Raw genomic sequence first — 22,023 nt, forward strand, 5'->3', positions numbered from 1 at the left:
AGGCCCAAAATGGACAGTTCTGGCCATAACGCCACATGCTCCTGCCGCATTCTGTTACAATTTTGAAAAATATCAACAAGGGCGCACTGTCTTTTAGAGCGAGGTGCTTAAAGGCATTGTGTTTGTGTTGGTGTTTTTAAAGTTGTAACAAATTGCTACTTTTCACTGCTTGTGAAAACCAGCAAGCTGTTACAACTTTAAAAACCACCAACATGGGCGCATTGTCTATTATTAAGAGGTGCCAATAGGCAATGTGTCCTTGTTTTTTCTCACTCAGCTGGTATCGGATCGTGTGGGGCTCCAGGGTCTATGAGGACCTTGAGCCAGAGCCGGGCATCTGGCTCGAGCCAGGCTCGAGCTTTTAAGGGTTCATTTGTAAGGCAGCATTGCAAAAGCAGGAGGTGGTACAGGTCTGGAGTGAGGTGTATGGGGAGGGGGGAGGGTGAAAGGCAGTACTGAAATGCAGACAGGGTGTGTGTGTTTTAGCAGCTCTGTGCGTGAACCCCAGGACTGGAATAACAGAAGAGCTTCAGACAGGATGGAGGTGGTGATTCTTGTATTTGATTTTTCTCTCTTTTCAGAAGCTCGAAGTAAGAAGATCTAACAAACTAAGCCAAGCTGTCACCTCACTAACACACCACCCTGTGCCCCTGGGCTCCGTGCGGTAACTTGTTCTGCTTGGACTCCCTGCTTCCTTTGTGCTTATAGCTGGTACTGGCTCTAACATGTTCCCTTCTAACTCCCACCGCTTCCCTCCATGGTACTGGTGCAACGCATGAATATTCCTGGGCACACTTGCAGCTCGTTCTACCACCTAAGTCATCACTTTGAGGAACATGTCGCGGACAGTATGTCAAGACATTGATTCTTGTGTCAACAAGGCAACTATCGAAGATTATTCTGTCTTTTTCTGTTAGGCACTTGTTCCTTGATGCTGTAACCAGGGCTGGACAGACCTTTTATTCCAGCTGGCATTTCTCATGTGGGCTGGATGCTGGTTTCAGCGCAGAAGGCAACTCCTGTTACCTTTGTCGCTTTCGGCAGCACCCGAAGTTAATTGCAGAAGGCAGAGGGAGGCTGAGAGACAGGGGAAGGGGCAGGGGACAGAAACTGATCAGAGAGGAAGAAGAGAGGAGAGAAAGGGAATGGATAGTTGGAAAGAGAGAGATTCAGAGATTGCACGAGGAGATGAAGAGAGCAAGGCTGGTTCAAGAATCTTTGCAGGGGCTGTTTTTGGTTCCCCTTGCTATCATCCTGCTGGTAACCGATGCCTTTTGTTAACCAAACGGAATTCATTCTGGGGTGTAAGACAAGCCCCTGAAAATCAGGGGTGGGGGCATGGATGTCACCTGGGAGTAATCAGGGGTCGCAAGGAGAAGTGGAGACGGGACACCTCTGTCTGGTGCCCGCTGTATTAGAACCGCCTGTGAAAGTACCCAATTAACCAGTACTTGTGCAGTTAGGTCAACCTTTAGTGTCCGCACCTACGACGCAAAGCGAGACCCAAAACCAAATCGTCACAGGGTGTCCCACAGAAATTCCCAGTCAAGGGAGTCAAACCCCTTTTTAAAACCAATGAGGAGAAAGGTGTTGGGACGCTGGAGCTGCTGTTGATAGCCACTACTGTCTGTTCCCTGCAGATGCAGTGCTGTGTACCATGTTGATTCCTAAAGGACATTGCTCCAAGTGAATCAGGTAGTGTATGACTTTGAGAAGTCTGTTAGCTAGAACTTTGGCATAAAATTTGTGTTCTCAGTTGAGAAGTGAGATTGGGCGATAGGACGCCCATTCCTCTGGGGGGCGCCCGTCGTTGTGTAGGACCACTGTGGTCGCTATGTTTAGCTCGTCTGGGAAAGTGGCTCTTCACTATGGCCTCATTGTGTAGAGCTAGCAGTTGGGGAGGAGGGACCTGAAGAGTTTCGGATAGTATTGCATTGGGTACCCATCAGTGTCTGGCGTTTTGCCGGATTTTATATTGTTAAGAACCTCATTTATCTCTTTCAGAGTAATCAGTTGTTCTAAGGCGGCTATTTTAGGGAGCGGTATAGTAGATAGTGGTAGGTCCGCTATCAATGGCGCAGTAAACTCTCATGGGGTCCTCACCAACTTTGCAGAGAGGAAGCAATAGTATTCCACAAACATGGATGCGATTGCTCAGGCTTTTGCAACCTTCCCACAGGCCAGATCCACAGCATATCCTCAACATATGGGATCACTCTCTCCAACCTACTGTGTGCTTTGGGATTCAATCCAGCAAGATCTTTCCTCATCAAGATGCTCTGTCAATCCCCACCTGTTGGAATTCAGTTTGTTCCTCACCTGATTGATCTTCCACATGTGTAATATAGGCTCTAGTTCCTCCACTTGACATTGTTTTAGCTTGTCTTCCGTTGAGGTGTACCACTGTAATGCTGTGTGGGAGTTTCAGTAAAGCGGCTTTAACTACATCAAGGGTGTTCCCATGCAGCTGGGGAGGGACATACACACAAAACAGGTTGTACATCCAGCCTGCAATCATGCCCTCCACCACTACATATAACCTGCATGTTGGACGCGCTACGGCAGACAAACATAGGTACACGTTTATGGATGAGGATAGCCACCCTCCAGGAAGCCCTTAGAGTAACCAGTGTGGTATATTCTTTCATAGCCATATAGAGACAGGAAGGGTCATTGAGTGCCCAAAAGATGTGTTTCCTATAATAGGAGGATATCCAGTGACTGGCGTTTTGCTAATCCCAGCACTGCATCACATTTAATGCGGTCATTAAGGCCATTAACATTTCATGCCGTAATTTTAAGCACCACCCTGGTGTGGGTTGTTAGATGTGTGGAGGGCAAAGCCCAGGAACCGGGTCTCCCAGGGAAACGCCAATGTAGGCGTCAGCTGGAAAGCAACCCTCTGCAACTGCATACAAATTTTTCGGACCAATGCTTGCACTGTCAATGCACTGCGACCTACAGGGCCAAAATCCTCCTTGAACAGTACCTTCAAATCCCTCCACCCCACACTTCCACCCAGGAAACATATGTTGCCCCAACAAGACCAGAACCTACAAGTGAGTACTATAACTGGGGTCATCCATCCAGGTCAACCCTCCGGAGACTGGGTCCTTAGGTAGGATAACGGGCTGCTGGTGAAACAAGTTTCATCATTGAATGGGTCTTCCATGTGGTTCAATCAGTTGGATGCTCAGTCGTGGTCCACAAAGTAGAAGGACAGTTGTGTGGAGGGCTTCCTACCGTGAGAGGCAGGTGGCATCGGCGGCCCATCACCGGCGTCTATATTCAGGGCCATGCATCCCCATGGCAGAGGATGCCGAAGAGACATCTGTGTGGGTTCTCCTCCTACATATTTATGTTTGTTGCGGACTCTGGGACATGGCCGCCCGAAGGTGTCAGGACCGAAGGGGAGTGAGTGTTATCATGCAGGGGTCAAATCCCTAGCCACCTTGGGAGTATCAAAGAAGCGAAATTTGGAGGCATAAATTAATCTAAGCCTTGCTGCTAAAAAGAGCATATATGTAATATGCAATTCTCACAGTTTTTGCTTAACAGCCTCCAAAATGTTCTGTTGTTGTTCAACAAGTTAAGTGCTGTCAGGGAAGACAAGGGTCTTAGTGGATTGGAAGCACACCACCTCCGTCTCCCTCGCAGGAAGAAGAATGTTGTCTCTGCCTCTATATGTAGGATTTTAGTGATCAGCGGATGAGGAGGGGCACCCTGGGGTGGTTTTGCTGTCAGTGATCTGTGGGCTGTCTCGACTCTCGATAACAAAGAAGGATGATAGGCATCCGTCCGGGATCTAGGACAAAATCCATAGGTTCAAGAAGTTCTTCAGAAACGCCCCTTTGAACTCTTCAGAAAACCCAATGAATCCCAAGTTGTTCCACCTGGCCTGGTTTTTGGTATCATCTGTACAGTCCTCCAAGATGTGGTATGCTGTCATCAGGCAGGCCACCTCCATCTTGAGGGTCATGACGGAGGCTTCCAAGTCAGAGATCCTCCCTTCCACACCTGTCACCTGAACTACAAATTTGCATAGGTCCTGTTGCAAGAGGGGAACATCTAATCAGATTTACCAGTCTTGGTCTCCAGCGCCATTTGGGAGGCTTGAATGGCTCACAGTCTCTCTGAAGCATCTGGAATGTAGGTCTTCGGTGAAGAGATATCATCACCACCTTCGGATTTAGTGGCAGTGGGTGGTGGGGTTGTAAACACATGTGTTTTTTGTCTGGGCATTAGTTGAAGGGTCCCCCTCATCCCATGGTGCTTCTTAGGGTGGCGTGTGGGATTATCAGGAGTGAGTCCCAAAGCGCCACCAGGTTGCAGAGGGAGGCAGCGTAGGGATATGCGTTGTCAACTGCTCCATGCCGGGATTGCCACCGACCCACTTGCACAAGGACCTGCCCAAGTTCCTTGCAGCATGAGCCACCTGGAACATGTGCAGCAGCCACAACATGAAAAACGTGGTGCAAGGGACCTTCAACATCCACGTTCCCAATGGATGCAGGCAAACCATGTGGGGTAATAGTCCTCGGGCTACAGGTTTGCATTCATTCACAAAGGGGTTGGGTAGAGTCAGGAGACCATCTCTGCCGTTAATCGTTCAATGTTTCTCCTGCCCTCCATGACTAAGCAGATAGCTCATCTCCACACGGCATCCAGGCAAGGGCTCCGAGCTCTTTCCTGTTGTGTATACTCCAGGTAAGATTGGGACCACTGACCCACATGCGCAGAGACCCAGTAATGGTCTTCGCAGCACGAGCAGTCGGGCCCACTGTTAATCCATTCTGAGGGGTCCATCTCTTCCAGTCCAGTTCATCCCCTGGCCCAAGGGGGAAGAGGCAGCAACAGATAATGCTATGCAAACAGTTCCAATGAGTGAGGGCAGTCACAAGCGACAAACCCTAAAAATGGTGACTCTTCAGAACTTAAGCATATAGTTTCCTGACGTGCACCTGCAGGTGTGGTCGAAAAGGGACTTATACAGAACCAGCCGTATGTGCATTCAATCCCCTTCTTCTGGAATGTAGGAACCATGATCTGAAGAGGCAGGATTTAGAAATATGTAGACAGTTATATAAAGATATAAAGCTGGATGAATGGCTAGAGGGACAAACACAAACGGAATGATAGATGGACGAACAAATAAATAGAAGAATCTTGCCAAGTGATAGATGAAAATGAAGACGAATTGAAGGAGAGGTAGAATGGCAGATGGAAACATCAATGAATTGATCAATAGAAGAAATATGAGGGGGTGCGTGCTTGGGCTGCTGGATGGAGGGAAGGAGAGATGAATGAGGTGATGAACGAAACATTAACCCAGCTTTTAAGAAAATTATCATTGGGTCAGCCCCAGAGGCATGTACTCAGATTCACAGAAAGAGAAACGTGTTGGTAGAATGGCATGAGCCTTGAATTTTTATTGCTTCACTCTTAATTTCTACCCTGCCTCACTATTCCTCCTGTCACGCCTCCCACACGCTTGTGGCAGTCTAGACCTGTGTCACTAATAGAAGCTGCACTAGCAGCTCTGGGCTTGTCCGGGTTGTGTCTTATGGTCTCACTTGCGCTTCGATGCAAGTATAAGATGGTTTAACTTACTCTGGGTTTGTCACTTGCCTTCTCCAGGGACACACATTTAAGCACCGGTGGAGAAATTGTGCTGGGAGGATCTGACCCCAACTACTACACTGGAAGCTTCCAGTACATGGACCTCATCAGGAGTGACAATTGGCAAATCGGCATGAAAGGGTGAGTGAGGAGGAGCCTGAGCACCCACTGGGGCACACGCCTAGTCTGTGCATTTATTTCTCTCTCCCTCTTTCCATGTGAGCCTTCCCTTCCCTCTCTTTGATTGCATCTAGGAAGGGGGTCCTCCATGCAGCTCCCTTCCTCAGTACAAGCTGAGGGTTTCCTCCCTTTCCAACTCAGGGGCATATTTATCAAGGTTTTGTGTCACCCTTGCTCCACGCAAGGGGATGCAAGGGCGACGTAAAACCTAAATGAGTGTTATCAAGCCACGCTGGGATACCAGCGATCTGCACTGCCTTGCGGTACTCGGCAGCAGGGAGGTGTACCATGGGTGGAACTTGGGTGCTCCCACACATCCACCCTTGGATTCCAACACATTCACAGATTTACCAACATTGGTGGACCTGGTAATGCGTCAGAGGCGCCACAAGGACAAATATCTTCCTCTTGTTGTTTCCTCGTTCTATGTGTGCTGCACACTATGAAAGAGGAAAATGCCTCTGAGTATTGTATTTGTTCAGGTAAGTGTTCCTTCCTGCACAAAAAGTGATCCTGCTGCAACGCAGGCACCCTTGTAGCATGATCCAAGGGTGCCTGCATTGAAGCTAGACAGCCAAAAGTACGCCAGCTCTAGGAAAGGACGCGAATGCGCTGCACAAAGGTAAATATGGTGCAATCCTGCCCTTTCCCTGTCATGCAGCGCAGTAAGGTTGCTTGCTGCATTGCGTTGCATGCTTTTTTTCTAAATATGGCCCCCAGTTTGTAGTAGTCCTTCCTTGGACAGCCGGTAATAGCAGAGGCTCCTCATCACCACCCTTGGGCTGTCAGTAGTAGCAGGGGACTTCTCAGCTCCATCCAGTAATAACAGACAACTCCTTGTCGCACTCTTTCCGCTGCCAGTATTACTAAACTAGCAGGGGGCACTGTGTCTCTGCCCTTGGGTTGCTAGAAGTTACAGAGGACTCCTTATCATTGTACGTGTGCTGCCAATAGTAGCAGGGGACCCATTCCCTCGGTTCTGTGCCACCAAAGTATTAAGGGACTCCATATCTCTGTCTCTGGGTTGTCGGTAGGAGCCAGGAACTCCTTGGGCTAACAAAAGTAGCAGGGTACTTCTTATCTCCATTCTTGGGCTCCCAGTAATAAGAGACTGCTTACCTCTTTCTGTCCGTGGACTACCAGTAGTAACCAGGTGCTTCTTATTTCTGTCATTGCACTACCACTTGTAAGTCGGTATTAGCAGGTGACTCCTTATAGCTGTATTTGATCTACTGGTAACAGAAAGGGCTCCTTACCTCTGTCTCTGTACGGCCGTAGAAGTAAGAGACACCCACTCTCTGTTTAGACAACCTAGCAGCAGTGGTGCCATCTGTGGCTAATAGTCTTATTGCATCATGTGGTTCCTAGCAATGGAAGCAGACTCCTTCGAATCTCTGTAGTTAGAATTCTCACTCCACCACACACTGGATGACTCTATTAATTATATCTTCTCCCTTGTCAACAGGGTGTTTCTACTTTGAGTTGTCTCTCATTCCCTGGAGTCCCTGTAGTAATTTGTGTTCCATTCTAACACCCTCTGCAGGATCTCCATTGGTGCAGAGCTTCTCTTCTGCAGTGAAGGCTGTTCTGTAGCCATCGACACCGGAGCATCTTACATCACCGGGCCAGCCGGCTCGGTGTCAGTGCTGATGAAGGCCGTCGGCGCTACTGAATTGGCAGAGGGCGAGGTAAGCTGCTTTTTAAGAATATTTGATAATAGTGGGGGGACAACAGCAGTCAAACTCTTCACCTTGGTAAATTCTAATGAAGCTTCTCCACTACTGGACGTAGAGGAGCAATGAAAAGCACATAAGGGATGTGCATGGCAACTCCCTTGAAGAGGTGGGTGGGAACTGATATTTGACAAGGCTAAACAAGGTGAGATATAGACAAGATTAACTATGGTGGGTGCGGTGGGACGATTTCTCCAGGATTTCTTCTTTGTTTAGGATTGCAGCAAGTAGAAAATTTGTTTTGACTTCTTTTCTCAATAGTCAAAGAGGGAGAGAGTTCTCTGTTGTTCCTTATTGCACTTTACATTGTTGGGGTGGCCTTCCCATTACCTGTGAGAAATCGGTCTATTCCATTCCACCCCGAATTGCAGTGAGGTACGCTCATGCACCAATGTGGAAACAACTAAATACTAAATATGAATTGCAAAAAACTGTGATTAGTATTTTTGCGATCAGTAAAACATTATACAAAGTGACCAATGTACTAATAGGTCAATTCGTTAAATTCCAATTTATAGTCAATCAATCACGAATTTATAAAACGTGGCAAATCACCCGTGAGGGTCTCAAGGTGCTGGAGTTGCTAGCTGCTTTGTGGTGTCCTTTCCTGACTTCCCAGAGTGTTGAGGCGGTCCTGAGGCACACAGGAAGGTCATTCCAAGCTTTTGCTGTCAGGTGTGAGAAGGAGCATCCTCCTCTCTTGCTTCGATGGATTTGGCGGGCGGGGGTGTTTGTGTGAAAGAGAGAGAAGGATGGTAAGTGTCTGGTTGGTTAGTGGAAGGCCATGCGTTTGTTGATGTATGCTGGTCCTTCATTGTATAGTGCATTGTATGTGTGGGTCAAAGTCTTGAACTGGCATCTCTTCTGGTTCAGGAGCCAGAGTAGCTTCTTGAGGTGTTGTGTGATGTGGGTCCATCTGTGGAGGTCGAGGATGAGTTTTGCTGCTGAGTTTTGTTTAGTCTGTAGTCGCTTCAGGAGGAATGCGGTGATTCCTACGTAGAGTGTGTTTCCGTAGTCCAGCCTGTTGGTGATAAGGGCCTGCATGAATGCTCCTATGGTGTTGACTGGGAGTCACCTGAAAATCTTGTGGAGCACGCGTAGGGTGTGGAAGCAGACGGGTGGGACTGCATGTACCTGTTTCTTTATAGATAGCTTGCTGTCCAAGAGGTTGCAGGCATGTTCTGTCAGTGTGGGGCATTGGCCGAGTTTAGCAGGTTGCCGTGCGTTGGTCCATGGCAAGGTGTTGTTTCCAAAGATGAGGACTTCCGTCTAGTCTGTGTTGAGCTTGAAACAGTTGTCCTTCATCCAGTCAGCGACGTTCATCATACAGCTGTGTAAGTTGGCTCTGGTGGTGAAGGGGTCTTCTGGCAGCGAGAGGATAAGCTTGTTGTCGTTGGTATAGGAGATGATGATGTTGAGTCCGTGCAATCTGATGGTGTTGGCCAAGGGGGTACATGTTGAAGAGGGTGGGTCTTAGGGATGATCCGAGGGGGTTTCGGCAGATGATCTTCTTTCGATGGTTTCGAGGTGAACGATGGGAGAAGGATTCTCTGGGTTCTTCCTGTGAGGTATAAGGCAATCCATTTCGAGGCATCTCCTTGGATTTTGATGTGGTGGAGTCTGTTGATCAAGACATGATGAAAAACAGTGTTGAAGGCAGCTGATATTTCCTAGAGGAGGAGGGCTGCCATTTTGCCATGGTCCGGGGGCCCCGATGTTCTTGACTGTGGTCAAGGCTGTCACAGTGCTGTGGTTGGCTCAGAATCCAGATGAAGAGGGGTCCAGGAGTTTGTGGTGTTCCAGGTATTCAGAGAGTTGCTGCCTTCTCGAGAACCTTCACTGGAAAGGGGAGCAGGGAGATGGGCCGGTAAGTCTTCCGCTCTTCTGGGTTGGCGGATAGTTTCTTCAGAAGAGACCTCACCTCAGGGTGTTTCCGCTCCTAAGGGAAGGAGGACGAGGTGATGAAGGTGTTCAGGATTTTCTTTTTTAACTCATTGCCAATCATCTTGCGCCCAAGGTTGAAGATGTGGAGGGGGCAGCGGTCCATGGGTGCTCCCGAGTGCATGTAGTTCATGATGAAGTATGTGGCTTGAGTTGTGAGAGGCTCCCAATGAGTGAGAAGTGTTTTGGGGGTTGGTGTTCATGGATGTGAGCAGGCTGATGCTGTCAGCGGCAGGGGGTTTGGGTTTGAACTGTTCATGGATGGCTGAGATGTTGTCGTGGATGAAGTCCGCCAGGGTGTCATACAGTTCTTGGGAGAGGGTGATGTTCTTGGCACCTGCGAGGTTGGAGAACTCCTGCATGATGGTGAAGAATCCGTTGCTGTGGTTTGTGCTGGCTTCTTTGTGGTCTGCTAGGGCGTTCTTCTTTGTTTCTTTCAGGAGGCGGTGGTCTGGTAGAGTGCTGTCTTGAAGGTGGTGTGGTCTCCTGTCTCCTTGCTTGTGCTCCACTTCCTTTCTAGTTGCAGACAGTTGCATTTGGTGGATTTCAGCTGTGCGGTGAACCAGCTGGCTCTTCTGGCAGGTTCTTTGGATTTGGCTGACATGGCAGGGGCTATTGCCTCGACGTATTCTGTAAACCACGGGGAGGAGTTCTTTGCAGCCTGTTGTCTGGGAAGTGAGAGTTGAGGGCATTGTTCCACTGGTCTTCTGATATCTTTTTCCAGTTTCTGTGCATGGAGCTGGGAGCTATGGTGCCAGTGCTGGAAGGTCCTGCAATTGTGAAGTTGATGCTGTAGTCGTCGGTGCAAGTGAGCTGGGAGACATGATTGTACTTGACTCAGTCGCTGGACATAAAAATGGGGTCGAACATGTGTCCTGCTATGTGGGTAGGGTCGGTGACAAGTTGCTTGAGGCCAGTGTGGCTCATGCTTTCTGGGAGGTCAGTTGTGTCGGTGTTGCTAGGGTAGCTCTGGTGGAAGTTAACTAACTTTTATGCTTAAAATCAGTTTGTTACTCCAAATTGTAGTGAAAGCATCCTATGGAGGATTTGTTAGATGTTTAGTGGACTAGTCTGAAATATAAAAATATATATATGCGCATAGCGATTGATTTGTAGCTTTAGTTGCTGAATATTTGTCATCACAAATATATCCCCTGGCACTGGCGTTCTTGCTGCAGCAGTAAAAATCAAAGTGCTGCTCTGAGGATTGTACCCATTCCATTTGTTTAATATTTAATATTTGTGTGCACTTCTCAGGCTAGACCTGTTCTTGTGACCCTGCTGAGTAAGAGGAATGGGGTGGGCAAGTTAAAGAGAAGGGCAGAGACATAAAGAGAACAGTAAAGCTAGAGATATGAAGTTGAAGGAGAAGGAGGTAGGGATAGAGATGATTTAGAAAGATTTGTGAGGTAGGGAGATAAGTAAAGTAAATAGAGAAATGTAAGGTAGCCTGAATGAAAAATAAAGAGAGGTAGACAGGAAGTTGTAGGTAGAGAAAGAGAGTTAGAAAATAGGTACGGTTTCAGAGTGCGCTAGAGAGGTCATCAGAGCTGAAATGAAATGAAATAAAAATTAAATTAAACTAAAAATTATTTTGTATAGCACGCTATGGCCGAAGGCGTCTTGGTGCTGCCAGCAACGGGAGGCACAGCAAAAGGAGAAAGACAGGAAATTATTCAAGACCTAGCAGATTGAGAGAAGCCTATTGATTAAAAAGCCATATCTTCAAAGCTTTCCTAAATGAAAGAAGGCCTGTGCTTTTCTTCAGCTGTAATGAGAGGGAATTCCACTGCATGGCCGTACAGTGTACAAAACATCTGCTGCCCCAATGGGCTCTTTTAAATTTAGGGAGGAGCACATTGTAGGCTGAAGAAGATCGCAGATCTCTAGATGGGCGGTACCATGTGAACTTCTGTTTTAGATGGTCTGGACCTGAGCCATTCAAAGTTATAAAAGCAATACATAATGCTTTGAAGTCAATGCGTTTCTGATAGGTAGCCAATGAAGCTGGAACAAGGCCTATGATGCTGATTGATGCTTGGGAATCCCATGTAAGATGTGCGCAGCAGCATTCTACAGACCTTGTACTTTGTTTAAAAGTTTCTGCTGCATGTTGAAGTGTAAGGCGTTACAATAGTCCAGTTTCGAGAGCACAAGGGCGGTGACAACCAGCTTCTGCAAATCTTGCGGAATATATGGAAAGACCTTCTTCAAGATCTTTTAAACAAAGAAAGATGTAAAGGCCACAGCATTGATTTGCTTTTCAAATGACAGTTTGTCATCAAAAACGATCCCAACCTTTTTTATTTTAGAGACCAGTGTTGGAAGGGTGCCTAATTTCTGTGGCCACCTAGCTGAAGACCAAAAAGAAGTATTGTTGCCCAGCAGCAGTACTACAGTTTTCCCGGAGTTCTGTTTTAAACTAACCCTGGGCAAAGCACTACGCTACGCTAGCGTAGTTTGCGAAGTTTGCGCTATTTCGCATTACGCGAACTGCACGTAGCACAGTGCAAACACACGTAGCATAGTGCAGCGGTCATTTTTTGCTTGCTCACGGTCCTCAACGTCAAGTTGGCGACCTCAAGCAAGCAAAATGACATCCCGGCGAGACTTTTTCCTCGTTCGCGATAAGCAACATCAAATTGCTGATCACGAGCGTGGAAAATAAACCTCCCGCGAGATTTTCAACGCGGGGAGGTCAGGTTTATCATTACGAGTGCTCACGTATGCTCGCGACAGCTTGCGATGAGAAACTACCAGTCCGCGTTGAGAAAGCTGCCCTCAAGTAAAAATCTACTTGAGCGGCAGAAAACTACAGCTCGCACTGTGCAAGATGCCGTTTTCAATGATTGCACAGTGCCGGATGCTTGTCCGCACTGTGCTATAATTGAAAACGGCATCTTGCACAGCGCAAACAGGGTACTACGCAGTTCACGTAGTGCTACGCGTAGCTCGCGTAGTGCGAAGTGCACTTTGCGTAGCTTTGCGTAGCACTACTTCGCAAACTACACCCAGCCCTATTTTAAACAAGTATTGGACATCCAATTGCTGATCGGCAACATGCAGCTATGGAATCTGCTTGCAGAGTCCTATGATTTCCTGCATAATGAGACTACGATCTGGGTATTATCTGCATAACTCACCACAAAGAACCCAAACATTTTGATGAGTCTAGCCAAAGGGGTAACATAAAGATTAAAAAGAGTAGGGCTTATGGGCGATCCATGATTTACCCCACATGGCACAGATAATGAACTGGAATAAAAGCCACCCATAGCCACAAATTGTTCTTTCTCTGATAGGAATGATTTTAGAAGAGAAAGTGCAGTTCCCCTGATTCCTAAGGCGTGGAGACGGTCAATCAATATGGGTCCAGGAGGTGATTGGATTTGAGAAATAATGTCACTTTTTTTAGCGCCTTTTTGACAATCTTGGTTGCAAAAAGGAGGTGTGATGTTGACCAAGAATTGCTGGGGTCTAAATGACTCATATTGGATTTCTTAAGTAATGGCAGTATTGAGGCTATTTTTCACACCTACAGGAAATAGCATTAGCTAAACATTTCTTAAAAGTGTTTTCCAACTGGCTAGATATTATTTTAGGGGCTAACTGCATAATCTCAAGAGGACAGGGGTCCAGGGGTGAGACAGATTTTATCGATTGGAGAAGGTCCAGAACTTGATCAGCCATCAAGGCCAGAAATTAAGAAAAAAGTTCTAGATCTGTATTAGAGCTGCCGTTTCCATCTTGGCTCCAAGATGATCTCTCTGGTTCAGCCTCCAGACAAAACACCTCAGGAGATGGAGGGGCCTGTTGAGTCTTTGCAGTGAAGATATTATAAATATCTGCAACCTTCACCTGAAAGATGGATGCTATGGTGTTACACAGGGATTGGTTTATATTGGCCTTGTTGGTATCCTCCATATTTGCAAGTTTTTTTTACAGTTGTGACTAACTCTTTGGTGGAATTTTTAGATTTTTTTTAATTTTTTGCGTAAAATAGGCAGTTTTTTTCTTTATAAAACAATGCTTTGTATTCATTCATTTTCTGTTTATAAAACTCTTTTTCCATTGGATCGTAGTTCTGCCTCCATCTGCCCTCCTGTCTATGACAGAGCTGTTTAGAAACTCTTAGTTTATCGGAACACCATGGTTGCAATGGCGTGGCTCTCCTATTAGATGCAACTTTTTTCAGGGGCTAACTGACTGATAGCTAGATCTAGCCAGGAATGATAATCAATTGTGGCTTGGTAAAGATTATTAGTGACTATAGGCAAAGAGACCACAAGAATTTCTTCCAAAGGTGAGGGAGTCGATTTTACGCCATGGGCGACTCTTCATCATTAAAAGGGAGGTTGGAATCTTAGACAGTTTTTTATATTAAACATAACCGCAAAATGATCAGACCATGCAAGCGGTAATGTCTCTGTAAAAGACTGCCAAATATTATCAGATAAAATTACGTCCAGCCTATGTATGGAGATAGGGAAAAGGAAATGTTGAGAGAGGCAAAGGAGCACAGTACTCCAAGGGGGGAACTAGGGAGGAAAGTAATGTAGAAAAAGATGTGAATTAGACAGAGCTAGATGCAACACAAGTTAGACACAATTGAGGAAAATCGAAGAGATGAAAGGTAGAGAGATAAAAATGAGAGAAAACTGTGTCAGGTAAAGAGAGTACTGGGGAAGAGAAATGTAGTGTAGAGCAAAAAGAGGAAGTTGGGAGACATACATGAAGAAGAGAAAGAAAGATGATGTTTATACAGAGGTAGAGCGTTGTGGGAGGGGGAGAGAGTAAGTTAGAGAAATTTATCCAGAAAGAAATAGTTGAATTGAAGGGGTGAGTTGAAGTGAAGAAGGAGGTCTAGAGATAAACACATGTTTGCGTGAGAAAGAGACTGAGAGAAAGGAATTAATGACTGGGTACAGGTAGAGAACTGGAAGTAGCCAGAAAGGAGTAAGATATTTACTTAGGTGAAGGAAAGGGACTAGGGGCAGAGCAAGAGAAAGGGGAGGTTGAGTAGTGAAGTAGCAAACTAATCGCGAGGTAAATTGAGAGGTTAGGTGCTGAAAGAAAGAGAAGAGGAGTGGTGAGGTAGAGGAAGGGCTGAGGAAGAGGTAGAAAGGTAAAACAGTCATGGAGAAAGGCGTGCTAAAGATAGCGATGAGGTTGTGTGATAGGTGAAGTTAGATGAATGAGAGCTACAGAGAGGTCAGAACGAAAAAGAGCAATGAGGTACAGAGAGATGGATGAGGTAGAAGGAGTTGACATAGAGAAAGGAAATGAGAGGGATGGATGTAGATGTAGGCACAGGGAGTGATACAGAAACGGGTGAGGTCATGGGAGAGAGGTAGAGAAAGATTAAGTTGAGTGAGGTTTATTGAGAAAGGTGAGGTAGAGAGTGCAGAGATATAGAGGATGAAGGTACACAGATAAGTACCCATAGATAGGCTAAGAGACAATGTGTGCGGGTTAAGGCTGGGCAGAACAGGCATGCACTCTACAGGACATATTTATAAGTTTTTACTGAACTGCAGCACAGCAAGCAAGGTTGCTTTACTGCATTGCACAAGGAATAGAAAGCAGCGATGGCGCTCAAATAAGCTGCCTAATATCACACTCATCCTTTGCAAAGGTGTGTGTGTGTGTGTGTGTGTGTGTGTGTGTGCTGTGTAGTAAAGGATTTGTACAGAACGCATGTCCTGCCAGTACCAAATTCTATTTCTAGACAAATTCTTAAACATTCAACATATTTTGTGCTCTGTACAGTCTAAAATTTTGAGAAATTACAACATTTTCTCCTTTTAGCGCCTGATTGAAGGAGGTGTTATTTTGCGGTGCAAAGCCCGGTCTGGTTTTCTTAATGGATTGGGCTTTGTGTCGAAATATATGAGCGCCTGCATTAATTCCCCCGTGTAACACTCAAGTAAAGACCCCTTGGTGCAAAGTGGCACACACCACCATACGCAATGAGAAAGGGGCACCTTTCCAGTGCAAACTGCCCTTTGTAGTGAAAAGGAAAGGCCCTTGCAAGTGTTATTGTTGCTTTGCCTCACCTTGCTTGACTTCGCCCCGGTGCAATCCCTTAGTAACTATGGCCCCAGTGCTCCATTAAGCATACACAGCTGTCAAATTAGAAAAAGAAGCTGGCTTTTATGAGCAACATTATCATGGCAACAATTTCACCTTGCCCACTCACTGTCGAAGGTAGAAGCCCTGGCCATGCTCATTCCTTAAAACATCTCTGAAGCGGACACGACGAAAGGTTCCGTAAATCCTCACAGCATCATGCTCCTTTAAATGAGGATTCCTTGCACAATATTTTCCATCTACAGCTGGTTTTTTATAACTCCCTGTTTGAGGCATATGGGCTGCAGATGGTACATTATGAATAGATCGCCATCTGGTGTTGGGCTCTGATGATTGCACTTGTTTTTCTCTTGGAGAAGTCTTTTGTAGTCACAAGGCTGGTGACTCCTCCCTTGGGTGATAGTGCGCATGGGCATCGGCTCCATCCTTAGATTGTTTTTTCCGCCCTCGGGTTCGAATGAGGATCGAAGCGCTCCGGATCGACTTCGAGAAAAAGTTATATTTCGGAGCGTATTCCCTTTCCAATTTGACGGTATTGTTTATCAAGCGCGAGTTCATTCCCATTTCGACGCACTTCGACGTCAACACTGAAGATTTCTAACTCTACGTCGACGGGACCGGGAGGCCTATTTCGACATAGTCCAGCCCGGAGTCCATGGAAAGGACTCCATTCAAAAAATGTCCAACGTGTGGTGCTAAATTCCCACACAAGGACCTACACGAGGTGTGCAACCTCTGTTTGTCACCTGACCACGAATCCAGGGATTGTGAAGCCTGTACGGCTTTTTCTTCCAAGTCGACGATTAGAAACCGTTGAGCCCGAAGACACGAGATGTCGAGGATGGAGTCTGATGCAATCCCAGAACTGTTCGAGGTCAAACACTCCGAGGAGGAAGAAGATGAGGACAGGTCGGGGTCAGAAGCGGACGAGTCTGATGTCGAAGAAGTCGACGTTCATCAAACCGTGAGTGATGACGTTCCTTTGCCAAAAAACCGACCCCGATTGGTGTCGACCCCACCTTCGAGCCCGGTCAGACAACCGAAAAAAGTTTCAAACGCCCCCCCTTCTGACTCGGCAACGAAACTGAAACAGAAACACTCGGTCTCCCACTATGTCGGTTCCGAGAAACGGTCGACATCGACACCGGAGCTCCTTACCAAAGAGAGCTCGAAGTCGAAACATTCCATGTCGAAACCGAAACATGCTTCGACGTCGAAGACTCTACACCTCAAACAGATGTGGAAAGTGACACAGGGGATGGGGACCTTCCTGGGGATGATAACAATACTATCCCAGAAGACACAGACCCATGGGAAGATTATGATGCAGTGACAGATAATGATAATGACCCTGACCTGTATCCCTCAAAACCCTCTCCCCTGATGATAATTCGGGTTTTGCACAATTGATTAATAGGGCAGCAAAATACCACAAGGTAGATTTACATACGGAACCTCAGATAGAGGATTTCCTTTTAGAAACACTACCTGCTGCACAAAAATCTTCAGGGACCCTACCAATGCTTAAGGGTCTCCTCACTAACACATCAGATATATTTAAAGATCCTGTGAGGGCTAGGGTGTTAAACCCAAGAATTGACAAAAAGTATAAGGCAGCCCCAAAAGACCCAGTATTTATTAAGGGCCAAATACCTCTGGACTTGTTAGTAGTCTCAAATGCTCGTAAGAGGGCGAACTCACCAACGACAGGAGAAGCTCCTCCTCCTGACAAGGAGTCTAAGTTAATAGATGCCTCTGGCAAGAGAGTAGCATCTCAAGCAGCAAACAGCTGGCGCATAGCAAATACTCAAGCGCTACTTGCACGCTATGATAGAGCTCATTATGATGAGTTAGAGAAACTCATTACACATCTCCCTAAGGAACATCAAAAAAGGGCAGAGCAGCTGATACAAGAAGGGAAGATAATAACCAACACTTCCATTAAGTGCGCCTTAGACGCAGCAGACACTGCGGCAAGATCTATAAACACCAGTATCATGTTCAGAAGACATGCATGGCTCAGGGTCTCAGGGTTCAAACAGGAGGTATAAACTTCTTTATTGAACCAGCCTTTTTATGGGAAAGCACTCTTCGGCTCAAGCACAGATGAGGGGTTGGAGAAAATGAAAAAGGACACAGAAATGGCTAAGTCAATGGGAGCATTGCAACAGCCATCTCAGAGTGGTTCCTTTTGTAGGTCCACCTATAGAGGCGGATCAAAAAATACAGGCACAATCCAGCAATCAACCTCTTTTACACCAAGATCACCTAAAGGTAATTCTAGAGGCAGTTACAGAGGTAACAACAACAAGGGTTGAGGTCGCGGAAACAACAACAACCGCAACTCTCCTACCCCAAAACAGTGACTTCATACAGCTCCCCCCAGACCATGCAACACCGGTCGGGGGACGCCTATCACAGTTCCTACCTGTCGGGGAAAACATCACATCAGACAGGTGGGTGAGATAAATTATCCAACATGGTTATTATCTAGAACTCACTGCTACCCCACCAAACATCCCCCCCAGACAGCGTCCAATGAGTCAAGATCATCTGACATTATTAAAACAGGAGGTACTATCGCTGCTACAAAAGCATGCGATGGAGGAGGTTCCACAACATCAACTAGGAACAGGAGTATACTCTCTATACTTTCTAATTCCCAAAAAAGACGGATCTCTAAAGCCTATACTAGACCTCAGACCTCTCAATGCATACATAAATTCGGAACATTTCCACATGATCACGCTCCAACAGGTACTTCCTTTACTGAAGAAAGGGGGCTTTCTTTCTACACTGGATCTAAAAGACGCCTACTTTCATATCCCAATTCACAAAGCTCACAGAAAATACCTCAGATTTGTAATAGAGGGACGGCATTATCAATTCAAGGTCCTTCCATTTGGAGTCACAACAGCACCAAGGGTGTTCACAAAATGCCTAGCAGTGGTTGCAGCACACCTAAGAAGACAGCAAATACATGTCTTCCCGTACTTGGATGACTGGCTAATAAAGGCCACGTCACAAGAGGAATGTCTTCAAAACACACAAAAGACAATTCAACTGCTGCACCAGCTAGGGTTTACGGTGAACTACACAAAATCCCACCTGCAACCAAACAAGGTTTAACAATATCTAGGGGCTACTATAAATACAGAAAAAGCCATAGTATACCCCCAATCCAGTCAGGATTCAGACAATGCTCACCCTAATTCAAAGATTTCAACAGCAACACTCATTAGCAGCTCGAGTGTTCATGCAGTTATTAGGGATGATGTCCTCTTGCATACTGTTAATCCCATATATCAGACTACAAATGCACCCGCTTCAAGAATGTCTAGCAACACAGTGGAATCAGGCTCAAGGTCAGATTACAGATCTGGTGTTGGTAGACGACCTCATGCATCGCTCTCTGAAGTGATGGAATACAACAAACATTTCCAAAGGGCGGTCGTTCCTAGAACCAATTCCATAAGTGGTACTAACAGCGGATGCATCGCTCACCGGATGGGGAGCTCATATGGAGAGATACACAGTGCAAGGGAGATGGAGTGTACAGCACAAACGACTGCACATAAATCATCTAGAACTACTAGCAGTGTTTCTAACATTAAAAGCTTTTCAAATGCATATTCTCAACAAAGCAGTCCTGGTCAGAACAGACAACATGACAGCAATGTATTATATTCAAAAACAGGGGGGGGACACTCTCTCCAACTATCCAGACTAGCGCAGGAAATTTGGAGATGGGCCATTCCTCAATACATCTATCTGTTAGCCGAACACCTTCCAGGAGTTCAAAATCAGATAGCAGACATCTTAAGCAGAGAGTCAGAACAAATACACCAATGGGAACTGCACAACCAAATACTGCAGCCATTCTTCCAAAGAGGGGGACAACGGGAGATAGATCTCTTTGCCACTCATCAGAATGCAAAATGCCAAAGCTTCGCATCCAGGTACCCACACCACCTGTCGCAGGGCAATGCATTATGGATAAATTGGTCCAAGAAATTTGCATACGCTTTTCCCCCTCTCCCACTAATTCCATTAGTGGTTTGAAAACTGCAACAACATTCAATGACCATGATACTGGTAGCACCCATGTGGGCACAGCAGCCGTGGTTCACCACGCTCCTACAACTCTCACAGGTGCCACACCAAAAATTAAGAATCTCACCCATGCACCTTACACAGAACCATGGAGAAATAATGCACCCAGATCCCAAACAACTGAACCTAGCGATCTGGCTCCTGAGGTCTTAAAATTTGGATACTTAAATTTACCTCCAAACTGTATGGAAATTATTAAGCAAGCAAGACGTCCCACCACCAGAGCCTGCTATGCAGCAAAGGGGAAAAGGTTTGCTGTATACTGTAACAGTAACAACATCAACCCTCTGGACGCATCTACACAAAATATTATTTGCTACTTACTACACTTACAGCAATGTAACCTTGCTTACACCTCCATTAGAGTACATCTTGCAGCTATAGCAGCATACCTGCAAACAGGCAACATCTATCCCTGTTTAGGATACCCGCAATTAGGGCTTTCATGGAAGGCCTCAAAAGAGTTATTCCAGCAAGACTACCACCTTCTCCAGTCTGGAACCTCAACATAGTACTCACCAGACTAATGGGGCCACCTTTTGAACCAATGCATAGGTGTGAAATACAATTTCTTACATGGAAGGTGGCCTTCCTTATAGCCATTACCTCCCTCAGGAGAGTGAGTGAGTTACAAGTATTAACAATACAAGAACCATTTCTACAGTTACACCAGAATAAGGTGGTTCTTAGAACAAACCCAAAGTTCTTGCCTAAAGTAATTTCAGCATTCCACATCAATCAGCCAGTGGAACTACCAGTCTTTTTTCCAAAGCCACAGACGGTAGCAGAGAGGGCCCTACATACACTAGATGTCAAAAGGGCAATATTATATTACATAGAAAGAACGCAAACTTTCAGGAAAACTAAACCACTATTTGTAGTGTTTTCCCCATTACATAAAGGCAACCCTATATCTAAAGCAGGTATTGCCAGGTGGATTGTAAAATGTATACAGATATGTTACATAAAGGCAAAAAGAACACTAACTGTTCCCCCTAGAGCTCATTCTACACGCAAATTAGGGGCATCTATGGCATTCTTAGGGAACATTCCCCTAAATGACATATGCAAAGCAGCAACTTAGTCTACACCGCATACCTTCACGAAACACTACTGTGTTGACGTGCAGGCAAGACAACAAGCAAATATGGGCCAGGCTGTATTAAAAGCTTTATTTCAGACTGTTGCAACAGACACTGGTGACCACCGCTAGGGAGGAAACTGCTGTGTAATCTATTCATAATGTACCATCTGCAGCCCATATGCCTCGAACGGAATATGCTACTTACCAGTATGCATCTGTTCTTGGCATAGAGGGCTGCAGAGTGGTACATGCCCTCCCTGCCTCCCCGGAAACCTGTGTCTGTTCCAACATTATCTTATTTAGATACACTTACATGGGCATCTCTTTCTGTATTGTATCATACTAATCCATCTAACCCTACTATGGCAAAACAATCTAAGGATGGAGCTGATACCCATGCGCACTTTCACCCAAGGGAGGAGTCACCAGCCTCGTGACTACAAAAGACTTCTCCAAGAGAAAAACAAGTGCAATCATCCGAGCCCAACACCAAATGGGGATCTATTCATAATGTACCACTCTGCAGCCAAGTAGCATATTCCTTATTCATCTTCCTGCTCATGTGTAACAACTGTCTGAGCCCACCGAAGGCTCTTTGTACAACACTTCTTTCTTTCGCTCCTGCTTGTGGTGTTGTTTGTATAGCGTCTCTTTGTTTTTATCCCGTTAGTGGCAGTCCATTGTTTAGCTCCCTTTGCTGGATGGTCCTTATGCATTGTCTGTTTGTGTGATTGTCTACTGGAGTGTTCGTGTTGAACCCCTTTCTTTGGCTCCCTCTACTGCTGCCTCCCTGTGTAACTCTCTTTGGTAGTTTCCCTTTAGTTGAGGATACTTGTGCACCAGTCCACTGTGTATTTACCGCTACCGGAGGTTCCTTGTATAACATACCGTAGTGATTGAAGTTGGCAGGTAAGAGGCGCTGGAACTCTCAGACACCTTGTTGTTTAACTGGAGGCTTCATTCAGTGGGCAGGCACAGGTACAAGTATGTATTTCAGACCCAGCTAAAAGCAGATGTTGAAGGTAGGTCAGCCCAGACTAAGGTTAAAGGTAGCTGCCAGGGGCAGTCGGCATGGAGCCTCCGTAACATTCCACGGTCATCGTATAGAAGAAAGACAGGTTACCACACATCTCCACTTTTCACACAACAAACGAACAAGAATAACACGCACACTGGCAAAAGTCCCAAAGAGAATCACAATAATCAGTTATGAAAAAACAATAGAAAGAGAAACATAAATCAAACAAACCACATTCCAAAGAC

The 22,023-nt window shown here is 46.0% G+C and overlaps 1 protein-coding gene across 1 annotated transcript in view; it reads left to right on the top strand.

The window, feature by feature from the left end:
* Positions 1-22,023, top strand: part of REN (renin) — a 92,283-nt gene that overhangs the window by 47,268 nt on the left and 22,992 nt on the right. The window contains exons 6-7 of the mRNA XM_086923473.1: positions 5,638-5,760; positions 7,343-7,487. Coding sequence (XP_086779599.1) covers positions 5,638-5,760; positions 7,343-7,487 — 268 coding nt within the window. The remainder of the gene's footprint in view (positions 1-5,637; positions 5,761-7,342; positions 7,488-22,023) is intronic.

This window comes from Lissotriton vulgaris, chromosome 5 (genome assembly GCF_964263255.1).
Source record: "Lissotriton vulgaris chromosome 5, aLisVul1.2, whole genome shotgun sequence".
Classification (NCBI taxonomy): Eukaryota; Metazoa; Chordata; class Amphibia; order Caudata; family Salamandridae; genus Lissotriton; species Lissotriton vulgaris.